The 24899-nt window shown below is 45.8% G+C and overlaps 2 protein-coding genes across 16 annotated transcripts in view; both read left to right on the top strand.

Moving 5' to 3' along the window:
* The window catches only part of QRICH1 (glutamine rich 1), a 48525-nt gene extending 28969 nt beyond the window's left edge, over positions 1–19556 (top strand). For all 14 annotated transcript variants that reach the window (XM_081817357.1, XM_081817363.1, XM_081817350.1 and 11 more), the window contains 8 exons: positions 1036–2073; positions 7597–7774; positions 8417–8571; positions 10212–10326; positions 15980–16088; positions 16447–16598; positions 17117–17207; positions 18615–19556. In XM_081817357.1, coding sequence (XP_081673483.1) covers positions 1036–2073; positions 7597–7774; positions 8417–8571; positions 10212–10326; positions 15980–16088; positions 16447–16598; positions 17117–17207; positions 18615–18807 — 2031 coding nt within the window. In that variant the 3' untranslated portion in view covers positions 18808–19556. The remainder of the gene's footprint in view (positions 1–1035; positions 2074–7596; positions 7775–8416; positions 8572–10211; positions 10327–15979; positions 16089–16446; positions 16599–17116; positions 17208–18614) is intronic.
* Positions 19557–19810: 254 nt separating this feature from the next.
* Positions 19811–24725, top strand: IMPDH2 (inosine monophosphate dehydrogenase 2). Of its 2 annotated transcripts, XM_031022630.2 has the most exons (15): positions 19811–19993; positions 20440–20488; positions 20710–20811; positions 20923–20997; positions 21324–21530; positions 22050–22137; positions 22211–22410; positions 22490–22580; positions 22681–22776; positions 23042–23113; positions 23772–23915; positions 24002–24146; positions 24245–24388; positions 24469–24552; positions 24647–24725. In XM_031022630.2, the coding sequence occupies exons 1-15, from the start codon at positions 19896–19898 to the stop codon at positions 24666–24668; spliced, it is 1617 nt and encodes a 538-aa protein (XP_030878490.1). In that variant the 5' UTR covers positions 19811–19895; the 3' UTR covers positions 24669–24725. The 2 variants fall into 2 exon arrangements, with proteins under 2 accessions (XP_030878490.1, XP_006751405.1); XM_006751342.3 differs by lacking the exon at positions 23042–23113 and having other exon boundaries at positions 19813–19993.
* Positions 24726–24899: the final 174 nt, after the last annotated feature.

The following is a 24899-nucleotide window of genomic DNA, read 5'->3' as shown; positions in this document are numbered from 1 at the left end:
TAGGTGTCTGCCTTCGGCTCAGGTCATGATCCCAGGGTCCTGGGATCGAGCCCCGCATCGGGCTCCCTGCTCAGTGGGAAGCCTGCTTCTCCCTCTCCCACTCCCCCTGCTTGTGTTCCCTCTCTCGCTGTGTCTCTCTCTCTCAACTAAATCAATAAAATCTTTAAAAAAAATAAAATTAAAAGAAAAAAAAAAGATATCTCTCATCTGCCTTCTTTTTGCCTTCCTAGACCAGTGTTTAGAGTTTAGATATGTGTGTCTGAAGGAAAAATCTTTTTTTCAAATTACATACTACACATGGCATCCTTTCATGCTGCTTTGTATGCTGAGGTAACAGCAATAAGAAATGAGCTGCATTATCATCAGAAATGTGTGATTCAGGATATAGTAACCTTCCTTAGATTATCAGGAATCTTGTGGGGGTTTTTTTAATGGCTTCTTTATTAAAACAAAGTTATCTTAATTAAGCACTCTTTGGTGCCTGCATTTTAGTAACAATGTTGGGAGATGCCTCCAAAAGGGATTTCAGAGTTTCGTCTCTACTGTGTTTTTCACTAGTCTGTGGTGGAAGTAGTTTTGATCCTGGGTTGAGAATTGCATGCCTGTGAAAAGTACTTATCTCACTGATCTTTTAGAACATTGGTTCCCACACTTTTTATCACTCAACCCATGGATAAACTACTTTTTAAACATACACCAAAATATATTTTTATAAATTGCATACTTGTACTGCTGTACCAATATGTAAAAACAAAGGGGGTCACACTTTAAAACAAGAATTAAAAATAAGCAGAAGTTCTGGTATTTTCTTCATAGATCCTATTTGATGGTCTTGCTCTGGTAGATAATTGTTCTAAATGCTGTGTGATGCTGGAAAATTTTGCATTTGGTTTTGGGGATTGTGGCCTCAGAAGCCTTGGGTATGGCAGCTCCTCCTCCTCACATTACCTAGGGTCCCTGTCTGAGATCTCTTCCTTTGGGGGCTGGATTCTTAATGTTGCCTGGTTCACTCACTGCTGAATCTTGTCACTGCAGGTACAGGTGCAGGTACAGCAGTCTCCGCAGCAGGTCTCGGCTCAGCAGCTCTCCCCGCAGCTCACTGTTCACCAGCCTGCCGAGCAGCCCATCCAGGTCCAGGTGCAGATCCAAGGCCAAGCACCACAGCCGGCAGCCCCTTCCATCCAGACCCCGTCTCTGCAGAGCCCCAGCCCTTCGCAGCTGCAGGCGGCCCAGATCCAGGTGCAGCACGTGCAGGCAGCCCAGCAGATCCAGGCTGCAGAGATTCCAGAGGAGCACATCCCACATCAGCAGATCCAGGCTCAGCTGGTGGCTGGCCAGTCTCTTGCTGGGGGTCAGCAGATCCAAATCCAGACCGTGGGTGCCCTTTCCCCACCACCGTCTCAGCAGGGCTCACCCCGGGAAGGGGAACGGCGGGTTGGCACAGCCAGTGTCCTCCAGCCAGTGAAGAAGCGCAAAGTGGACATGCCCATCACTGTGTCCTATGCCATCTCAGGGCAGCCGGTGGCTACCGTGCTGGCCATTCCACAGGGCCAGCAGCAGAGTTATGTGTCTTTGAGGCCAGACTTACTGACAGTAGACAGTGCCCACCTGTACAGTGCCACTGGGACCATTACTAGCCCTACAGGAGAAACCTGGACCATCCCTGTTTACTCTGCCCAGCCCCGTGGGGATCCTCAGCAGCAGAGCATTACCCACATTGCCATTCCCCAGGAAGCCTACAATGCAGTTCACGTCAGTGGCTCACCCACGGCCCTGGCAGCTGTAAAGCTGGAGGATGACAAGGAGAAGATGGTGGGCACCACATCTGTAGTGAAAAATTCCCATGAAGAGGTAGTGCAGACCCTTGCAAACTCTCTCTTTCCAGCACAGTTCATGAATGGCAACATCCACATTCCAGTGGCTGTGCAGGCTGTGGCAGGCACCTACCAGAACACAGCTCAGACTGTCCATATATGGGACCCCCAGCAGCAGCCACAACCACAAACCCCCCAGGAACAGACGCCGCCGCCGCCACCGCAACAGCAGCAGCAGCAGCTCCAGGTTACTTGTTCAGTAAGTGAAGACTTATCTGTAGGGCAGCCTGCTCCCCCAGGGCCCAGTGCAACACAGAACTTTCCTGGCAACCTCTGGCTTGTTTACTGCAATGTTGAGTTGAAGTTGGGAAGGGGGATAGAAGCAGGACGTGAAAACTATGGAACAGGCAGGAGTTCTGTCCTGGTACCTGGAGGGAGATGAATGATCAATAACTGCTTTAGAGGTAGATGCCTTGGATGCTTCTTTGTAATCTCTTTTTAAGAAGAATAAAGTTCTAGGGAAGGACTAATGGGACATGCTGAGTATTATCTGAGTTTAATAAGCTACTTTCTACATCACAAATGGATGTAGTGGAACTCTTGTAGTACACAGGCTATAAACCCATCACAGCGGAGGGGCTGTGGAATTATTCTTTTTTAGTTATCATCTGTGGACACAGTGTAGGTGAATTAGAAGATCTAAAATACTTCCTGGTGGGCCTGTTGAAAGTGATCACCTTTGGGAGTGTCAAATAAGCCACCACTGCAGGTGTTTTTATGTTCCTTAAAAATAAGCCTTGGTTAATTTTCTGTTAATGGAACCTATGTTGAAAAAAATGTTTTAACTTTTTGTTTTGAACTAATCTTAGACTTACAGAAAAGAGAACTCTTTTGAAATTCTAACTTTAAAATTGGCTCTTTTTTCTAATTGTTAAATCTTTTTTTTTTTTTTTTTTAAGAGAGAGAGTGTTGTTGTGACCAGGGGCAGAGGGAGAGGGAGAGAACCTTAAGCAGACTCTGTGCTTAGTGTGGAGCCTGACTCGGGGCTCGATCTCATGACCCTGAGATCATGACCTGAGCCAAAATCAAGAGTTGAGGCTTACCTGACTAAGCCACCCAGGTTCCCCTAATTGTTAAATCTTTTTGAGGATACCACAGAGGTGTGGATAAATTTATTCCTTAAGACTATTAGCAAACTTTAGGGCCTCTGGTCTCATGGCACTGCTGAACGCAGTGTGCCTCAGAGGGCAGGGGCTCCTGGGAATGCGTGCAAGGGAGCTGGCATAAACAGAGCACTGTTAGACCAGGGGCCATACTCAGAAACTTAGGCCGTAAGCAAAGGCTGACCAAGTGGTTTCATAGAGAATGGTATATTATTGTAGGTGACTTTGTTAAGGACCTATTAAATATCCAGCTGTGAGGCCTAGAAATAGAACAAGACAGAATCATTGCTTCAGGTAGCTTATAGTCCAGTTTTAGAGTAAGAATGTTGATTTCTATTTTCTGAATTCCTTATAAGGCAGCATAATCAAGTGTGACGTTGTATGTTCCACACACACACACAAAAACAAACTGGGTGTTCAGAGACCATTCTAGTTAAAAAGTCAGCAGAGGCGTCATTGTGAGAAAAGTGGCATTTGATCTCTATAGCTTCAGCTGTCAAGAACGGAGCAACATCATTACAGAGCCAGGGATGGACGGAAGGGACATGGCTTAGTGCAACCTGAGAGGGGGACTATGGGAGAGGAGTTAGTACAGGGAGAAAAGGATTTATCTTCCCAAAGTGAAGAGTTGAGCTTGACCTGACCTGTGGTAGGAAATTTTTCCAGAATCCTAAGAATCAACTACAGATGTGTAGAATTAATTGCGTGTAGGAGAGACCAGCCTGGAGAATTGTGATGTAGCTCAGCTTCTGCTCACAGGGATGGGAGGACATCAGGCCTCTCCTCAGCTTTACTGGGCCTGATGGTCCAATTTGCAGGTCAGGCCTCTTTTGATGCTCATCAGTCTCTGTAATTTCCGCTTCTGGGCCCTTAAGCAAGAGAAGATCTTTTGGGGAGTTCATTTTAGTAGGCCCATGTTCTTCAGAGGCAGTGTCTCCTTTGGGAAAGTCTTAGAGGAATGAATGTTAGGTATTACCAGAAAAGGAAAAATTGAGAAGAATACACATCATGTAGGAAAGGTGAATTTGTCCATTTATACCACAAACATCCCTCTGCCTTCCTTATTAGGCTTAGTGCCAGGTGCTGAGGAACAGATATGAATAGTCTCTGCCCTTAGAGTACTCCCAGTCCATGGGGAAGGTAATTGTGCTGTGATGCGAGTTGAACCCTAAGGAGAGCTGATGACAAAGTGTTGTGTTCTTCACCTGGCATACCCTTTATGAAAGTTCTCTTATCACCTGCCTTTAAAACCAGATTTATGGTGAAACCTCCCTCCCTTGAGCTCACATCCACCTCCATCTATTTCCCCATTTCTCCACTCTGCTTTACTCCCAGAGTTCTCAAACATTATCTGTACAAGCTGATTCCGCCTACTAACCAGTTTTCTCTTCAATTTATGACAGAGTTTGTTCTTGTCAAGGTCAGCAGTGACCTCCCTGTGGCCAGATCCAGCAGGCATGTCTGTTTTTATCTCATGGCAACGTATGACACAACAGACCATACCTGCCTTCTTGGAATTCTCCTCTGGCATGGTTTTCCTCCTACCCCCACTGGTTCTTTTTCCTTCTCAGGAGAGTTTGCTGGTGCTTCTCTGTCTGAACCATACATGTTAATGTTCCTCAGAACTCAGTACTAGCCTTCTTTTCCCCCTAAAGAATTTCTGTCTATGGCCATGGTTTTCAGCACCCTCTAGATGGCTGGTGACACTGAAGATGATAGTCACTGACACTATCTGCCAGGCACTATTTCAGTGTTACACAGGTTAACTCATTTAATTCTCACACCAACGTTATGAGCTATGCACTGCTATCTCCATTTTACAGATGAAGAAACTGAGACACGGATTAAACAACAAGACCAAAGCCACGATTAGTAAGTAGCAGAGTTGGGGTTCAGCCCTGGACAGGCTGGCTCTGGAGCCCATGTCTTATACCCTATGCTGCATTGAGACACAAATCTTTACTCTAGACCATGGCTTTCCCTTTGAACCTTCCTCATGCATCCAGCAGCCTATTTTTCATTTATTTGGATTTATTGAAGATATCTCAGCCCTTCAGCATCACCTCTACCGCTATCGAAAACTTCTCTCAGGGCACCTGCCTGGCTCACTTGGTAGAGCATACGACTCTTGATCTTGGGGTCATGAGTTCTAGCCCCATTTTGGGGCTTTAGATAGATAGACGGATGGACGGACGGACAGACGACCTGGGGCACCTGGGTGGCTCAGTCGTTTAGGCATCTGCCTTCAGATCGGGTCATGGTCCTGGGGTCCTGGGATCGAGCCCCACTTCGGGCTCCTTGCTCGGCGGGGAGCCTGCTTCTCCCTCTCCCTCTGCCCCTCCCCCTGCTTGTGTTCTCTCTCTCTCAAAATCTTAAAAAAAAAAAAATAGATAGATGACCTGTTTTTTGTTGTTGTTGTTGTCGTTTTTAGATGACCTGTTTTTTTAAAACAAAAACAAAACTTCCCTTCTCAGAAAATGGTACCATCATCCACCCATTTGTTTAAACCAGAAACCCAGGAATCATCCTTGAGTCTGCTTTCCCTTACTCTTCACAGCCAACTCTTCAACAAGACACTTTGGTTCTGCCACCACACTTCTCAGCATTTCTTAAACCTCTCCATTGGCATACTAGTCCAGGCCACCAGCACCTTTGCTCTTCAATCCATTCTCCATAAATCAGAAAGAATACATATATTTTTTAATGTAAGGTTATGTCACTTCCCAGCTTAAAATTCTCCAAGGACTCCATTATAAAGAGGAAGGAAAACTCTATACCACAGTGTACAAGGCCCTACTTGTATCAGTAGTTTTCATCCTGGTTGGGATCACTACTACCCCTACCCACTGATAGACATTTAGACATGTAAAAGAATTTTGTTGTCAAGATGCTTGGGGATGCTACATTAGTAGGTGAAGGCACACAGTGAAGGGGGCCTGGCTAAACACCAGAAGCAAAGGACTGCACCACTTACCCTGGCCCCCACTTATCTGGGCAGACTCCTAGATTTCCAGCTTGGGTATATGGTATTGCTGTTGAACAAGATAGGGAGGGAACTCTGAGGAGAATGGTTCTGGATGGGGAAAGTGATAGTTCTCTCCATAGATGGTAGTCTGAGGTGGTGTAAGATGTTCATTTGGAGGCATACTGTACCCCCTGGGTATATTAAGTCCAGGTCTAGCTTGGAGGTGCATAGTTAGCAATCATTTCCACAAACATGGAAATCCAAACTGGAAAAGTGGGTAAGACTCACCAAGGAGATTGGTAGTTGAACTGTGTCTAGAGTGGAGCTTCTGGTTGATAAACATTTAAGAGCCTCACACGATACTGCTTTATTTCCTTGTTTAATTATCTTTTGAAAACGAAGAGGAGAGTTTTTAGTTTTATTCATTGATAAGCAGATTTATGTGTCATAAATAAATTATTTTGCCTTCAATTTGAATGATTGACATTCCTTAGCCCTTTGGGTAGGCCCTGGCATGGAGAATTGCTCAAAGGAATTTGTTCAGAATATAGACAGGTGTGTGAGACCCAAGAACCTATGCCTGGTATACTTTGTTGGTGTCTCTTCCACCCAGTATGGGGATTGTGATTGACGCTAATGGATATTTCCTGCGCCTTTGTGTGCACAGCTTGGCTGTTAGACCACTGAGGACAAGACGACTCTTCCTTTGGAGGCAGGAAGCTAGAGCAGTGCCTCCGGTCTTCAGAAAATGCCCTTAGGAAATAGAGCAGTATTATTGAGAAGGAATTTTGGGGGGGAAAATCAACCTTATATATAGCTAGAGAAGCCATATACATCTTCAGGTCTTCTCATCTTTCAATGGCAGGAGAGAGAAGACAACTTTTGTTTGTTGTACTTTTCTAAAGCGATAATTTTCAACCATGGCTGGACATAAGAATCACCTGCGAGCTTTTAAAAATACTGATGGCAGGCCCCCATCTTAGACCAATTAAATCATATAATCGGTAGGGATAAGGCCCAGGCATGGATATTTTCTAAAAGCAGCCCAGATGTTTTTAAAGTGCACCCAAGTTTAATGGTCACTACTCTGGACACTTGGTATTCAAAGTGTGGTCTGCAGACCAGCTCCCTTACTTGGGAACTTGTTAGAAATGCAGAGTCTCAGGTCCCACCTGAGACCTTTCGAATCAGAATCTGCACTTTAATAAAATCCTTAAGTGATTTTTTTGCACTTTATAACAAGCAGTGTTTTGGGCCAGGAGTCCTTTTTTTTTTTTTTTTAAGTCTTTTGTGTTTTATTTTACTCAGTTGGGCCAGGAGTTCTGAGCAGTGACTAAACTTTAGAATTGCCTTTTTATGTGGGAAGGTTTTTGAAAGACTAATCTCTTTAAAAAGAGATTCTGGGGTAGAGCCCAGATACTGGTATTTCTAATTCAGAGATTCAAAAGTCCAGCCAGGGTTGAGAAGCACTGCAGTAGCCTTAACTGTCCCTGGGGTAAGGAGTAGAGCTCCAGTGGTCTTTGAAAGTGAGATAACAAGTGGAAGAAAGATATTTTTTTATTAAAAGAACCACAGGTAACATTTTTCTAGCAGTTTTGTGGAAGGGCCTGGTGCAAAACAATATTGACACATTTTGATGGTTTCTCTCTTACAGGCTCAGACTGTCCAGGTTGCTGAAGTTGAACCTCAGTCACAGCCACAGCCTTCCCCAGAACTTCTGCTTCCAAATTCTCTGAAGCCAGAAGAAGGGCTTGAAGTATGGAAAAACTGGGCCCAGACCAAGAATGCTGAGCTAGAGAAGGATGCTCAGAACAGACTGGCACCCATTGGGAGTGAGTGTTTGTGAGGGAGAGAGGGGGGTGGACTCTGTCTAAAATGTAGTGGTACTGAAACAGGGGGAGGACAGAATGGCAGGAAAGTGGTGTCCCTTGGTTCTGGGGGTTAGGAATCACCATCTGAAGTAGTATGCTGAATTCAGGACAAGCAACAAGCAGACCTGACCTGCAAATGAGCAGGATTTATGGTGTTTGCCCAAGACCAGGCATTTTTGTACACATGGATTTCTAAAGTCAACCTAGCAGATCTGGGCAGAGTGAATTCTGGAAGGAGGTAGGAACCAGTGACTGTCTTCAAGGCCCTTCTTCCTTAACATTATGTTCATATTCTTCCTCACCTAACAGTGTGGATTTTGTGGGTTTTTTGCTTTCGTGTCTTGGCCCTAATAATAATTTTGAAGGTATGTGAGGTGGGGCGGATTGTGGGAAGGAAACCCCTAGTGTAAATAGGGCATACAGGATTATTGTCTTAGTAAGTCAGTTCTGATCTTAGATACATGTGATCATTTCCATCCTAGCCCCCTGATGATCATTATCTTGTCTGAGCCCACCTTCTGGGGATATGAGCAGTCAGTTAAGAGATTACTGTTGCCAGGACCCCCATTCACCTTTGGGGGTCACTTTTGGCTTGTGTTGCAGGGCGCCAACTGTTGCGATTCCAGGAAGATCTCATTTCTTCTGCTGTGGCTGAGTTGAACTATGGGCTCTGTCTAATGACACGGGAAGCTCGAAATGGAGAAGGTGAACCCTATGATCCAGATGTGCTCTACTATATTTTCCTGTGTATTCAAAAGGTAGGAAACAGAACTTCAAAGGAACATGTTTGAGCTGTGTTCCCGTTTGGTATTTGCTGGTTACTCAAATTAGTAAAATGATAAGCAAGTGGTTATAAGGAAGTTCTCTTTCAACTATATGAGTTAATTTTTTTTAAAATTTTATTTAAATTCAGTTAGTTAACATAAAATGTATTAGTTTCAGGGGTAGAACTCATTGGTTCATCAGTTGCATATAACACCCAGTGCTCATTATATCACGTGCCCTCCTTAATGCCCACCACCCAGTTACCCCATCCTCCCACTCACCTCCCCTCCAGCAACCTTCAGTTTGTTTCCTATAGTTAAGAGTCTCTTATGGTTTGTCTCCCTCTCTGACTTCATCTTATTTTACCTTTCCCTCCCTTTCCCTATGATCCTGTTTTCGTTTCTTAAATTCCATATGAGTGAAATCAACTATATAATAAGTTTTTTTTTTAAAGATTTTATTTATTTATTTGAGAGAGAGAGAATGAGAGACAGAGAGCATGAGAGGGAGGAAGGCCAGAGGGAGAAGCAGACTCCCTGCCGAGCAGGGAGCCCGATGCGGGACTCGATCCCGGGACTCCAGGATCATGACCTGAGCCGAAGGCAGTCGCTTAACCAACTGAGCCACCCAGGCGCCCTATAATAAGTTTTTTAATGTACATTTTTAAAAATTGCAGAAGACCTAATATGTTCACTTTAAAAAAATAAAATAGACATCAGCTATAATCCCATCATCTAGAGAAACTTTTGTTAAAATATTTGTTATAGTATCTTAGAGCCTTTTTAAAAAAATCACAAAGCATTTATATAATAATACTTTTCATTAAAGTAAACATGGTTTATATAAAAGTAATTTATCTGAAACAAAGTCTGGTGCTAACATTCAGCTCATTTTCTCATTGTTCCCTGCATTAACACAAAATAATTATTTGAGAATCTAGCTAGAATATACAACTGTAGGTAGGCTTTCAGGACATCTAAGGTGTAGCATAATAGGGAAACTTGATTCAGGACTGGCAGTTTAGGAGAGCAGGGGTGGATTTCTTAGTGTGTGAATGCTCTCATGGAAAAGCCCACAGCATGATGGAAGAGCACTTGCTGGTTGGGACTCACCCTGTTGCCTGGGCCTAAGAAAAGTCTGCCTCCCAGTTTATTTCTCTTTCTTCCCAGTCACCCAGGGCACTGAGTGAATTGCTTTGCATGCTGTGTTTCATTCCATGCTCTCTTCCTAGTCCTGGAAGGCAGGCACAGTCATTTCCACTGACAAAAAAAACTGAGCCCCAAAAGTTAAAATACTTGAGTTACTTAACTTACACCATAGCTAATAAGATGCTGGCCCCAGAGCCTGCATTATGTTTTTTGCTACCACAAGATAGTACCTTGCCTGGGTTGAAATAGCATTCACAAAATCTGTCCCATTGACCCAACTCTCCAGAGTGTTAGGAGAGTCATTTCACATGATCTGAAGTGTACTGTGGAAGTGTCATATGCTGGACATTTTTTACCTGTTGTGTTCGTTTGTTAAGGAGGGAGAGATGGGTAGGGAGAGCTGATGATACTGGTAGCACAATGTTTATTTCCCCTGAAAGTTTTACTCAGGAGATTACCAACAACTTTTATTGTTTTTCTTTTAGTATCTTTTTGAAAATGGAAGGGTTGATGACATCTTCTCCGATCTTTATTATGTTCGATTCACGGAGTGGCTACATGAAGTTCTGAAAGATGTTCAGCCCCGAGTCACTCCACTTGGTAAGAGTCTTCCTAGTCCTTCGATGTCTTTCCCACCTGGGCTTAAAAAAGGTCAGCTGCTTGGTGGCTGGCTATGATACAGTGTGTGGGTGAGGAGGCAGTAAATCCTAGGTACCAGCATCAACTTCTGTGCTGTTTGGCCTGATATGGAAGGGGCACTGCACACCAGACAGAGAACCCGGCTGGTTCCAGTGTGGCAAGGACATGGGGGCATGCAAAGAGTTGGGGTAGTTACTCTTTTTTTTTTTTTAATTAAAATTTATTGATTAAAATTAGAATCATTGCATTAAGAATTATGAGCTGTTTCATCTGTAGGTTACTCATGTTACATATTGGGGTTTTTTTTCCATGTGTTTGAACATATACATATATATATATATATTCTACATATATAGAACATAATTTTTGCTTTACCCGTATAACCACCTGAACAGCATGTGTTGGAAAGAACAGTTTTACAGTAGAATGTCTGAGGTGTTTGTGTTTTGTTTTTAATAAACTTTTATCTTTTTAGAGCAATTTTAGGTTTACAGAAAAAAATGAGCAGGACATACAAAGAATTCCCATATATTCCCTCACACGCGGTTTCTTCTATTATTTAATAGCTTGTATTAATGTGGTGTACTTGTTAAAATTGATGAGCCAATACTGATATTAGTAACTAAAGTCTGTAGCTTACATTAGGGTTCAGTCCTCCTGTTTACATTCTGTGGGTTTGGACAAATGTATAATGACATGTATCTATAATTACAATATCATACATAAGTTTCAGGGCTCTAAAATCCTCCGTGTTCCACCTATTTATCTCCCTCCCCCTCAAATCCCTGGCAATCACTGATCTTTTTCACTGTTCATAGTTTTGCCTTTTTCAGAATGTCATATAGTTGGAATAATTCAGTATGTAGCTCTCTCAGATTGGTTTCTTTCACTTAGCAATATACATCTCATGTTCCTGTGTGTCTTTTTGTGGCTTGATAGCTCATTTATTTTTATTGCTGAATGATAATCCATTGTATGGATGTACCACACAATTTCTTTATCCATTCACTTATTGAAGGACATCTTCCTTGCTTCCAAGTTTTGGCAATTATAAATAAAGCTGCTATAAACGTTGTGTGCAGGTTTCTGGTAAAAGAATAGACAAATCACTGGAATAGAATAGAGAGCCCAGAAGTAGAGTCACACAAATATAACCAGCTTATCTTTGACAAAGGAGTAATGGCAGTTCAATGGAGAAAGAATAGTCTTCTCAACAAATGGTACTGGAACAACGGGACACTCATATACAAAAAAATGAATCTAGACGCAGACCTTACGCCATTCACAGAATCAACTCAAAATGGGTCATAGACCTAAATGTAAAACGCAAAACTGTAAAACTCTTAGAAGATAACATAGGAGAAAATCTAGGTGACCTTGGGTTTGGTAGTAACTTTTTGGATATAACACCAAAAGCACAATCCATGAAAGAAAATAATTGATAAGTTGGACTTCATTAAAATTAGAAAGTTATGACCCATTCGGAAAGACACTTTTAAGAGAATGAAAAGACAAGCCACAAACTGGAAAAAAATCTTGTACAAAACACACACCTGATAAAGGATTGGTATCCAGAATATACGAAGAACTCTTTAACACTCAGCAGTAAAAGTAAAATAAAAAAAAAACCTGATCCAAAAAATGGGCAAAAGATCTAAACAGATTCCTCACCAAAGATATGCAAGTGGCAGATAAGTATATGAACAGATGTTTATCATTAGGTATCATCCAGAAATTGCAAACTAAAGTGAGATACCACTATACACCTATTAGAATGGCTAAAATCACAAACAGTGGCAGCCCCAAATGCTGGATAGGGAGCACAGGAATGCTCATTCTTTGCTGGTGGGAATGCAAAATGTTATAATCCCTTTATAATAGTTTGACATTTTCTTTAAAAAGTAGACATTTTCTGGGCGCCTGGGTGGCTCAGTCGTTAAGCGTCTGCCTTCAGCTCAGGTCATGATCCCAGGGTCCTGGGATCGAGTCCCACATCGGGCTTCCTGCTCGGAAGGAAGCCTGCTTCTCCGTCTCCCACTCCCCCTGCTTGTGTTCCTGCTCTCGCTATCTCTCTCTGTCAAATAAATAAATAAAATCTTTAAAAAAAAAAAAAAAGACATTTTCTTATGATCCAGCAGTTGTGCTCCTTGGTATTTACCCAAATGAGTTGAAAACTTAAATCCACACAAATATCTGAGTTTTAATCCTGGCTTTGCCATTTATTAGAATGTATGCTAGCAGCTTAAACTTTTTTTCCCATCAAAAAAATCTAACTGGAATTAAAATAAAAACTTTTTTAAAAAATTGAGATATAATTGACATATAACATACTAGTTTTAAGTATACAATATAATGATACGTGTATATCTTCTGTAATGATCTAGTTTAGTTAACATCCATCACCACAGAGTTACATGCTTAACCTTTAAGAAAAAAATTATTGGTTAAACAAGTACTTTTTGAATGCTTGGTATGTGCCAGGCATTATTCCAGGTATAGATAATATAATATTGTAGTGAACAAAATGGAGCTTATAGTCTAATAGGGGGAGGCAGTGTGTAAATAACCAATTTATGATTAAGTGTCTTAACAAAGCATAGGGGAATGGAAAGTGTTAAGGGCATTAGGAGGGAGGCCTTTCTGAGGGGCTGTCATTAGAACAGAAACCAAGTAAGTGAATCACTACATGATTTGCAAATTTTCAAGTCAAGTGTGGTTATGCAGAGTTTGCTTTTTAAAAATTGTATTACAGAAATTTCAAGCACATATAAAAATTAAACAACAGATAAATGACATTCCCATGTACCCACTGTCCATGGCATATCTTGTGTCATGTGTACACCTGTTTTTCCCCTCCTGTATTATTTTGAAATAACTCCTAGACACTTTATTCATAAATATTTTAGTATGCTTGACATACCATGATGCCATTATTATACTTGAAAAAAAAGATAATTCCATAATGTCATCAGAGTCTACCTTTTGTTCAAATTTCTAAGTGTCTCATAAATGTCATGATCTTGTTTGAGTCAAGGTGCAGATAAGGTCCACACATTGAAATTACTGATTTGTCTTAATATTTAGCTTTAATCTTTAATGTTCTCCATGATTCTATTTCTTGCCATTTTTTATGGAAGAAACTAGCCATTTATTGATTGATTGAGAAAGAGAGTGTGTGGGAGCACTTGGGGAGGGAGGGACTGAGGGAGAGAGAGAGAATCTCAAGCAGGCTCCATGCCCAGCGTGGAGCCCAACATGGAGCTTGAGCCCACGACCCTGAGGTCATGACCTGAGCCAAAACCAAGAGTCAGATGCTCAACTGGCTGAACCACCCAAGCACCCTGAAACTAGCCTTTTAAATTGTCAGTCCGATTACATCCCCACATTGTAGTTTGACATAGTTTTCTGTTCCCTTATATTTACAGTTAATTGGTAGTTTGATATAAAGACTTCATTGATCAGGTTTTGATTTTTGTGTTTTCTTTATGGCAAGGTTATGTCATAGTTGTGTTATATACTTCCATCTGATACCCATAATATCTGGATCCATTATTAATTCATTAGGAGTTGCAATTGATGGCATTCTGATGTTATTTTTCATTATTAGCTGAAGTACAAAGCAAAACTTTCCCTTGATCACTCTTTGAATACCTAGCAGCATAGATAATTTTATAGGATTTTTAGGAGATTTTCTAGGAGAGGCGGGATAAGGGCTTATTCTCTTTGTTTAGCAGTTTTTTTTTAGAAAAGATTTTATTTATTTATTTGACAGAGAGAGACACAGTGAAAGAGGGAACACAAGCAGAGGGAGTGGGAGAGGGAGAAGCAGGCTTCCCGCAGAGCAGGGAGCCCGATGTGGGGCTCGATCCCAGGACCCTGGGATCATGACCTGAGCCGAAGGCAGACGCTTAACAACTGAGCCACTCAGGTGCCCCATGTTTAGCAGTTTTTATGGTAATGAGTTGATTCACCAGTTTCATCCAGTGATAACCAATTCACTTTTTTTTTAAGGAATCATTGTGAACTAATGAGTTTAAACATATTTAATTTGGTTCAGTCCATAGCAGTTATCTTTTTTGCTGTGCAGATTGTTCCATCTTTGGCCATTTGGAACCTCTTAAATTGGCTTTTAAGTTCTTTTGACATGGCCCTGGCCCTATTTCCTTGATTTCTGATTTGCCAGATGTTCCAGGCTGATATTGGACATTTTCTATTTTCTGTCTCAATGTGAAATTGGTCAGTTCTCCTTGAGACTGGTTCCTTTTAGTGTAAATGGTATTTTAAGTATCATAGTCTGGATGCACAGGGGTGTTCATTGCTCCTGGGTTGGTCATTGTTCATAAGCCTTTCAGTGGGAAATACTAAAAAAAGATAAAATAGGTCATTTTGTTGCTTGCAGTTCAGATTGAGAACTTTAGTTTTTATATGATGCGTCCCTATCTGCGTCTCCCTTCTCCCATGCCAAGAGTCCTGGTTTTTGACCCTAAACTTCACTTTAAGTTTTATTAAGAAGTGGTTAAAGCTAGGGAAGCTCATATAAATGGCAGAGTGAAGTAAACCCTAGAAAATAGCGCATGCCAAGATATGTGTCGTACCACTTCTACCACTGGCTTTCCCCAAGGAGGGCTGTCTGTGCCACTCATCTGCTTCAGATATGTTTGAGGGCAGGGAAGCTTATCTCATTGGCAGTAGGTCACAAAATAGAAGAGTAGAGGCAGAGCTGCCCTGGAGAGATGGGAGTGCACTTAATGGAGTCAGAGGGCCAGCTTTGGCAGGAGCAGAGAAGAGGAATGTGTTGGGCAGAATATTTCTTTCCCCGCTTCTAGGAAGTGACATCCTTGCTGCCTGCCTGGAGGATCCTGAAACTCCTGCAGGAGAATGCTTTCACCATGGCCTCAGTACCTGGCACCCAAACACTTGTACATTAACTGTTGAGTGACACATGAAGGGGGCTTGGTGATTAACTCAAGTATTCTCTTCCTTTGGTGTAGACCTGGCTGCACCCTGACCTTTGCCCCTGCCCAGCTCTCAGTTCATTTAAGAACAAGGGTCTTAAAGTAAAACCTGCACTGTCGGGGAATCCTGTAGTAGTTCTGAATATCATTCTCCCCTTTATCCAGAGAGGGGATGAGAATGGGTTTGCTTTCTAGAAGTGGAAAACACGAGAGGTTTAGCAAGGGCAAACAGGTGCACCCATACCAGCTCTTTGGGCCCTTGACACCTGAAAATATGATGAAAGCTCTGTACCCTCTTTCTAGAGAAGTATGCATACTTGCAGAGTTTGATTTATAGTTTTGGATGTTCCAGTATTTTCTTGCCCCACTTTAACCTTGGATTAGAGGAAGAATTAACATCAGGTAAGAGCATGCATATAGGGCAGTGGTTCTCAGGAACTTGTTAGAAATGCACATTATCAGTTCCCCCCCGGAAACTTGGGCTGGGACCCAGCCATATGTGTTTTAACAAGCTTCCAGATGATTCTGCCATTCCCTAGGGAGGTTTTTCTGGTTAAACTTGTACTCTTTTGTGGTCCTTGTGCCTCCCACCTCCCATCCTGCACCTCTGAGGGCCCACCTGCCATCCTCTTGTTGTAGCAGTGCTCTATTCCTCCTAGGCTATGTCCTGCCCAGCCACGTGACTGAGGAGATGCTGTGGGAGTGCAAGCAGCTCGGGGCTCACTCCCCTTCCACCCTGCTGACCACCCTCATGTTCTTTAACACCAAGTAAGTGTTCTAGAAGCTCCATGTTTAGCCACTGCTGGCATTTGCCCAGTGAAGAGGGTGGAAACTATCCAGGTAGATATAGGAATTCCTTTGACACATATTTGAGAGCCTTTGGGCTACTAAAAGCCTTCAGCCCCACTTGGCTACATTTGTGTGGTGACCAGTGAGGCATACAGCCTTGCCAGACGCCTGCCATCCGTCTTGATTTGGTTCCTCCACTAGACAGTGTTTTTGGGTATGGGCCTGCCCACATCCTGGGAGTGTGCACAGCGGCTCCTCTGAGGCACCGATGGCAGAGGGTAAGTCATAGTCTCCTCCTGGCACCCCTCCCTTTGCCTTGCTTTCACTTGTGGTGCAGATACTTCCTGTTGAAGACAGTGGACCAGCACATGAAGCTGGCCTTCTCCAAGGTTTTGCGACAGACAAAGAAGAACCCCTCTAATCCTAAGGATAAAAGCACGAGTATTCGATACCTGAAGGCTCTTGGGATACACCAGACTGGCCAGAAAGGTAGGGGCCGCAGAAACAGGTGCAACTTGTCCTGCCCTGCCCTTGTGCCTGGGGGGTTAGTGTTGAGTGTGAAGTTGAGTTGGGATTTGCTGGATAGGAATTTTCCATTCCCTTCTCCCCACCTAGAAACTTGAAACTCTTTTCGAAGCAGAGATGCCCCAGAAATGATTGCTGCTTTTTCCCTTCATGCCTCACACCCTTTCCTCTCCCAGTAAGTCTAGTTGGGATGGCTAGAGGCCTAAGGTTCCTTTTTTTTTTTTAAGATTTTATTTATTTATTTGACAGAGACACAGGGAGAGAGGGAACACAGGCAGGGGGAGTGGGAGAGGGAGAAGCAGACTCCCCACTGAGCAGGGAGCCCAATGTGGGGCTTGATCCCAGGACCCTGGGATCATGAGACGAAGGCAGACACTTAATGACTGAGCCACCCAGGCGCCCCCAAGCCTAAGGTTCCTAATCTGGTCCTGAGCTAAGGCAGTCTCATGCCATGTCCCTGGTGGTGGGGGTGTGTTTTATAGTTACAGATGACATGTATGCAGAACAGACGGAAAATCCAGAGAATCCACTGAGATGTCCCATCAAGCTCTACGATTTCTACCTCTTTAAATGGTGAGGAAGCTTTATGGTGGCTGGGTGACTGTATGTGTGCATGAGTGCACTGTACCTGTGTATAAGGCATTCTTTAGTCCCAAACAGAGTAAAAACACATTTCCAAAAAGCTAAATATAGAAGCAGCCTGACTGGTTTCCCCAAAGCATGTGAAATGACTAGCATTGTGATTTTATATGGTCTCCTGTCTTGGAGAGGGGAATGGGGGAGATGGAGGAAAGTACAGAAAGGCGGCCTCCATCATGTAGCATCTTCCTGGCCTTGACGTTTGTCACTAGCAACATCAATCTAGGGGGGATTTCTTTCCTTGGCTTTTACTCTCTTGCCCTTGCAGTTTGGCATGTCATCTTTACTGCAGTGCCAGAATCCTCTTTCTATGTTATAGGTCTTATGTTACTTAGATTAAAACCTTCGGTGGTTTCCATTTATTGTATAGAGAAAGAGTAATCCTAATCTTGCCAACAAGGCCTTAACGTATACTCCCCCTTGCTAATCTCACGTCCTTGTACCTCTTGGCTCTCTAGCTACTGGCTCCTCTCCACTCCAGAGCATCATGATCTCCCTACCTCCAGGCCTCAGCTTAGGAATTTTCCTTGTTGGGCAAGCCTCCCCTCCCCGCCCCCATATTTGGCTAGTTGGCTCCTATCCATCTCTCTTCTCAAAACAACTTGATCAGAAGCATCTCCAGATTCCCTACCTGTTCTTTTGGGCTGTTTCCTCTGTAGCACTTACCACTGATTGTCATTTATGTAATTGTTTAATTGTTGACTGTCTCTTATCTGTAAGCTCCATAAGGTAGGGAGTCTTGGATCCTGCTCATTTCTTGAACACCAGCCCGTAGTGCAGGCCTAGCACACAGTAACCCTTTGATAAATCTTGAGTGGATGGGCGAATATAACTGTTAGAAGTGGCATATGCTAAGTACAGCACAACATTGAGGGGGGTGGAGGATGAGCCCAGGTAAGGGTCCCAGCATCACAGCCAAGCTGGGAAGGCAGAGTCCCTTATGTAAAATTTAGGAATTCAGTGGATTGGGTAGAGGAAACAACATGAACAAAGACTTGAAGAGGACCTTGTAGGCAGTGCAGTTGGTTCCAAGTGGGATACGGTTGGACTCCAGTAGATGAACCCTGGCATTCCGAGGCAGGTGGTTAGAGGAATCACAGCTGGCAGTATGTGAGGGAGAAGCGGAAGGGAGACAGCCTATTACTGGCATTGGCAGTAGCCCCAAAGGAGGCCCTAGAGGTAATGTGTGTTGACTGCATGGAATTCAGTAGCTATGCCATCATACCTTTGAAGAGCTGCTGTCTTCCCACCTTTTGCATACAGCATCTGTCTGGAATATTCCAGGGTGGGAGGGTTGAGAATGTTGTGGTTTTACCCAGCTTTTACTGATATATTTTTCAGCCCCCAGAGTGTGAAAGGCCGGAATGACACGTTTTATCTGACGCCTGAGCCAGTGGTGGCCCCCAATAGCCCAATCTGGTACTCGGTCCAGCCTATCAGCAGAGAGCAAATGGGACAGATGCTGACTCGGATCCTGGTGATACGAGAAATTCAGGAGGCCATTGCAGTGGCCAACGCAAGCACCATGCACTGAGATCCCTAAGCCATGGTGCAAGGGAGATGATCCAGGAAAAAAAAATGGACAGACTTTCACACTAAAGAAGAGGCCTCCATTTTTTTCTTTTTTTTTTTTTAATTGGTGTAGTTATGAAGCCTTTCAGACTGCTTCTGTTTAAAATGTAAAAGGAAACTTTGCCTCCTGTGCGTCACCGTAAATCTGCTGCAGCAGATTCCTCAGCCCATGGGGGCTCTGGGTTTCCTGAAAGCCAGATGTCCTAGAAAGTTGCTGGCTGGCTTTTTCTTTTTTGTCTGGGGCCTGGGGAAAGGGCTCGGACTGTTAGGAGAAATGTGGCCCCTTCCCTTACTCCAGAAAGATGGAATTAGTGACGGACCCTCCAGGGAATCTCCCCAGCTGGCTTCCACTCTGACTGGCAGACGTCGCTGACCACAGGGGAGCCATGGTCTTTTCTTTCTTCATGCTCAGACATAAACTTAGCATCTTAATGGAAGGAAAATGAGGGGAACTTCAATTATGATTTATTAAAGACAATTTCTATTACACCCTCCTTTATGACAAGTGACATTTTAGATGTTAAAGTAAAAACTTTACCATGCCTTTTTTTTTTTTTTTTTGGCCTAGCATTGAGGCCTTAAACCTGAGGCTCCTGTGCCTGATGGAATTCTTGTAACATACACTTGTGTATCATATAAAGATACCACTCTGTTTCTCTTATGTATTCTTAATCTAGTTGTTTATTAAGAATGACAAGCACGTCTTTTCAACATGCTAGTGAACATCGCCTCTTTATTTGGGAGGAGCCCAGCGGGCCATCGGAAGCAAAGCCTTGCCTGCTGGTTGAACGGGTCACGGTCCTGCGGGAGGGGGCAGCCCCGGGAACGCCCAACTTTGTGGCTGCGCGCCTAGGGCGTGCTCCGCGCATGCGCTCCCTCGATAGCCCCGCCCGGGAGGCGCACGGGCTCCGCCTGTTCGTACTGCGTCCTGACGTCAGTGACGCGCAGGGCGCAATGACGGTATCGGCGGGTTTATATTGGCGCGGCCCAGACGGCTGAGGCCTCTGCGGCGCGGTCTTCGGACACACGCGGCTTTGCCCGGCGGTGGCCATGGCCGACTACCTGATTAGCGGGGGCACGTCCTACGTGCCAGACGACGGGCTCACAGCGCAGCAGCTGTTCAACTGCGGGGACGGCCTCACCTACAAGTGCGGGCCTAGCGGGCTCACCTGGGCGAGGAGACGGGCGGCGCGCTGGACTGGGAGGCCGGGCGGGGTTTTCCACAGAGCCCGCTTAGACCCGGGCATGGGAGACAGGTTCCGGAGAATTCCCCACCCATCTCTGGGGCTCCGTTTGATAGATCTGAAGTGCGGCGGGATGGAGGAGGCATCTTGGCAGTGCTTGAGATTTCAGGCTAGAAGCTTCATTCTCTCGGCACATGGAGTTGTCAGGGTGCCAGGGTCGCTGATGACAGCTAGGTGGCAGAAAAGGTCCCGACTCCTTCTCCACCTTGTGATTTGTCTGCCCTGCCTGTGACACGGGCTAGGTCAGTGCCCTCTAAGGCCCAGATGCCTTATGACATGATCTATGGGGATGGAATCCTGGGCCGCCCTAAGCCTGAGCCTTACTCCCAATTCGCTCCCCTCCCCCGTAGTGACTTTCTCATTCTCCCTGGGTACATCGACTTCACTGCAGACCAGGTGGTGAGTATGGCCAGAAATTGGGTCCTGAGCATCAAGGTTGGGTAAGGTACTTCTCTTCCCTGGTCTCTCGGCTACCACAGCAGATTGGGCTTGGGGGTGGATTCTATGGAATAGTCTGATTGGCATGCAGGTCATACAGGGCACCTGTTTTATGGGGGACCTGGCACCACCCTGAGGCTTTTATGAGGTATTTGCCACATTATCGGGCCGTATTTCCTCAGGACCTGACTTCTGCTCTGACCAAAAAGATCACTCTGAAGACCCCACTGGTTTCCTCACCCATGGACACAGTCACAGAGGCTGGCATGGCCATAGCAATGGCGGTGAGCATCATGGGGTGTAAGGACAAAAGGAGGGGCCTCACACTCTTCCCCAAAGACATACATAGTCATGCTGCTCTTCGTCACTTTTTCACGATCTTGTTTATCATGCAGCTTACAGGTGGAATTGGCTTCATCCACCACAACTGTACACCTGAGTTCCAAGCCAACGAAGTTCGGAAAGTGAAGGTCAGAAGGGCAAGGATCGTGGTCAAGAGCTCCTGGGAATTGCACTGAGGTGGAGTGGGGTGGAAGTGGGGGATTTGTTTTCCTAATTTAGGATCCTTTTTTCCCCACTTTGGGGTTCAGTTCCTGAGAAGAGCATGAGACCTTGTGTCCTAAGGCAAGAGAAGAGGACCAGGTGGATAGTACCTACAGCCCACCCACGTTTACTATCCCTGGGTTTGAATTGTGATTTGGTCCTATGGTACTGCCAGAGGGGGAGTTGGCGTAGACCCCAGGCTTCAGACTGGTAAAGACGGTTCAGAAATGTTCTTTCTCACCATCCCTTCCAGAAATATGAGCAGGGATTCATTACAGACCCTGTGGTCCTCAGCCCCAAGGATCGAGTGCGGGATGTGTTTGAAGCCAAAGCCCGGCATGGATTCTGTGGTATCCCAATCACCGACACGGGCCGGATGGGGAGCCGCTTGGTGGGCATCATTTCTTCAAGGGACATAGATTTTCTCAAGGAGGAGGAACACGACCGGTTTTTGGAAGAGGTGGGTTCTACTGACAAAGCAAAGCCAAGCTCTGGCGGCCAAGGCTTAAGACGAGGTTTCTGTTGCCTGAATGGCATCTCTGGGGGCTTCTGCTGTCCAGGAAAGATGAATGCCCAGCCAAGTCTCTGACCCCTTCATGGGGTTCCTGCATCTCTTCCCCACCAGATGCTCTCATTCTGCCTAAGTGTTTGCCAGCATGCATGCTGTGTTGCCACTCCCAAGGTGGGGGCAGTGCTCAAGGACCAACCACAGCCTCCTCTTCCAACTCTCGTCATTGCTGTGGCAGGGCCCTTCTTTCTCCGCTATGTAACAGCATGTTCTGTGTACCACATTGTTCTTTCTACTCAATTCTCACCCGTGCCACTGTATTGCTGCACTGGCTGTTGGGTTCACTTGAGGAGGGTGGTTTGGGTGCAGGTGTGTGATCAGGGTGGTCTGTGGAACCTCACCCCCGAGTTAGGTCAGGGTATGTTGGAGGTCTGGTCTCTGGGCCCTTCTCACAGCTCCCCTCACTGCTAGATCATGACGAAGAGGGAAGACTTGGTGGTAGCCCCTGCAGGCATCACACTGAAGGAAGCAAATGAAATTCTGCAGCGCAGCAAGAAGGGTGAGTTCTAGAGGTGGAAGGGTTCTGGAACCAAAGATCAGAGTTCTGATTTATGTACCTTCCCTATCCCCAGGAAAGTTACCCATTGTAAATGAAGATGATGAGCTGGTAGCCATCATTGCCCGGACAGACCTGAAGAAGAACCGGGATTACCCACTGGCCTCCAAAGACGCCAAGAAGCAGCTGCTGTGTGGAGCAGCCATTGGCACTCATGAAGATGACAAGTATCGGCTGGATTTGCTAGCCCAGGCTGGAGTGGACGTAGTGGTTTTGGTGAGATCTTGCACAGGCAGGGTGGGGTGGTAGGGACAGCTGTCATACCAGTCTCACTGGGACTTTCTCCCGGTCCCAGGACTCTTCCCAAGGAAACTCCATCTTCCAGATCAACATGATCAAGTACATCAAGGAGAAATATCCCTCCCTCCAAGTTATTGGAGGCAATGGTGAGGCACGACTGGGCACCAAAGGATGTGGGGCAAGAGGTGGAGGAGCTAGGCTCCCACTCAGATCGTCACACAAGCCTTTCCCTGCTCTTCACTGCAGTGGTCACAGCTGCTCAGGCCAAGAACCTCATTGATGCTGGTGTAGATGCCCTGCGGGTGGGCATGGGCAGTGGCTCCATCTGCATCACCCAGGAAGGTAGGAAATGCTTCGGTGGGGCCCTCAGACACTCTGGCTTCAGCAGGGCCCTTAGCCCCCTATGGCCTGGAGCCAAGCGCTCTTGTGGGAACTATGCTAAGTCCTCCAATAGGGGCAGTCCCAGGGCCAAACAGGCCCCTTGGATGGGTGACATGCTGGAAGACGAGCTCGTCATTCCTCACCTGCCACTACCCCCCTGGCTAGCCTGGCCTCCTTGCTCTTGCTCTGCACCCTCTCTAAACTCTGGTCTGTTTGTTTTATTTAGTGGCTCCCAAGATCCCTCCAGACATAAAGTCCCACAGCCCCAAATGCCCTTCTACTGTCAAGGGCTGCTATAGTAAGTCCAGCCCGGCCCACTGGCCCGGCCCAGCTGCCCACTGCCCGGCTGCTTGGTTGACTGTAGCTGTAGCTCCCGGGGTTTGTGGTGTTGATGGGTGGGCAGGGCAAACTGAATGACAGACCATGGTTTTAGGGGCTGCTGGAGAACACAGCTCCTTCCTCTTCCTGGGGTGCTTGTAGGGCAGGACCTCCTTCACATTGCCTACAGTAGGCACAGCTCAAGGACCAACAAGCGCCCTCTTCCTTCCACATGACCACGCCCCTGATCTTGCCCGAGCTGCGAACCATGCTGGGAGGAAGGGGTGGGTGGGCCTCTGGGTACTAACTGCACGGTGACACCTACCCCCACTTGATACCAGGTGGGTGGGGCTCCACCCCACCCCCACCCCCGGCTGCTGACTGCATGTGCCTGAGGCTGCCCTGGGCCGAGCACACATGCACGCGCACATGCAGGGTTGAGTGGAGGCCATCACTGCTGTTTGAACTGTTGAAGGCAGACAGGGCAGCAGCCCTTCCAGACATGACTCTTTCTCAGCCGGACTGCAGTCCTGGTACAGGTGTAGCGGAGAGCTCCTGGGTGCTGAGTTACGGCTGCAGGGCCCCTTGCCTGTCCCCACGGATTCCACCCACCCATCTGTTCCTCCATTTCTCAATAGTGTTGGCCTGCGGGCGGCCACAAGCAACAGCGGTGTATAAGGTGTCAGAATATGCACGGCGCTTTGGTGTTCCTGTTATTGCTGATGGAGGAATCCAAAATGTGGGCCATATCGCCAAAGCCTTGGCCCTTGGGGCCTCCACAGGTGAGGCCCAACACCCAGGGAGTCTGGTGGGATTCCTTCCCCAGGACCACTCAGCGTCTGCTCCCCTCACTCCCATTTGTCCACAGTCATGATGGGTTCCCTCCTGGCTGCTACCACTGAGGCCCCTGGCGAGTACTTCTTCTCCGATGGGATCCGGCTAAAGAAATACCGTGGTATGGGTTCTCTTGATGCCATGGACAAGCATCTCAGCAGCCAGAACCGATATTTCAGGTGGGACAGGAAGGTCAATTACCCTGTACTGACAGCCTTGTACTGATAGCCTCATCCATGCTTTGACCTTGCCTATGTCGTCTTGCCTTTTCCTACAGTGAAGCTGATAAAATCAAGGTGGCCCAAGGGGTGTCTGGGGCTGTGCAGGACAAAGGGTCCATCCACAAATTTGTCCCCTACCTGATCGCTGGCATCCAGCACTCCTGCCAGGACATTGGTGCCAAGAGTTTGACCCAAGTCCGGTAAGCCAGGAGAGCTGGGACATGGGTGGAGGAGCTAGTTGAGGGCCAGGTACCCACATCTGACATTTGCCTCTCTTCAGAGCCATGATGTATTCTGGAGAACTCAAGTTTGAGAAGAGAACATCCTCAGCTCAGGTTGAAGGGGGTGTTCACAGCCTCCATTCGTAAGTGACCAACCCTTTGGTACCCACCTACCCTTGGGGCAGAGGTTCCTTCTTTCTGCTGCCCCCACCTCAAAGCTGGTTGTTCTGCCTACAGGTATGAGAAGAGGCTTTTCTGAAAAGGGATACAGCATACTCCCTCAGTTTTTCAATAAAAGTTTGGGGAAAAAAAAAAAGTGATGCTTGATCTTTGAGGTTAACAGGCAGGTGTGGCAACCGCCCTCACAGACACGCAAGCACAACACTCTCATTTGTAGGGAACGCCTCAGACCCTGAGGTCTGGATATTCCTTGGATCTGGAAGGAGGTACTAATTCTAAATTCAAAAAAGTCCCTCTTGAGGCAGCTCAC

Source organism: Leptonychotes weddellii, chromosome 1 (genome assembly GCF_054177405.1).
Source record: "Leptonychotes weddellii isolate Sample4059 chromosome 1, ASM5417740v2, whole genome shotgun sequence".
In the NCBI taxonomy this organism is placed as follows: Eukaryota; Metazoa; Chordata; class Mammalia; order Carnivora; family Phocidae; genus Leptonychotes; species Leptonychotes weddellii.
The sequence above is the reverse complement of the archived record's forward strand: the minus strand, read 5'-3'. Positions and strand labels throughout refer to the sequence as shown.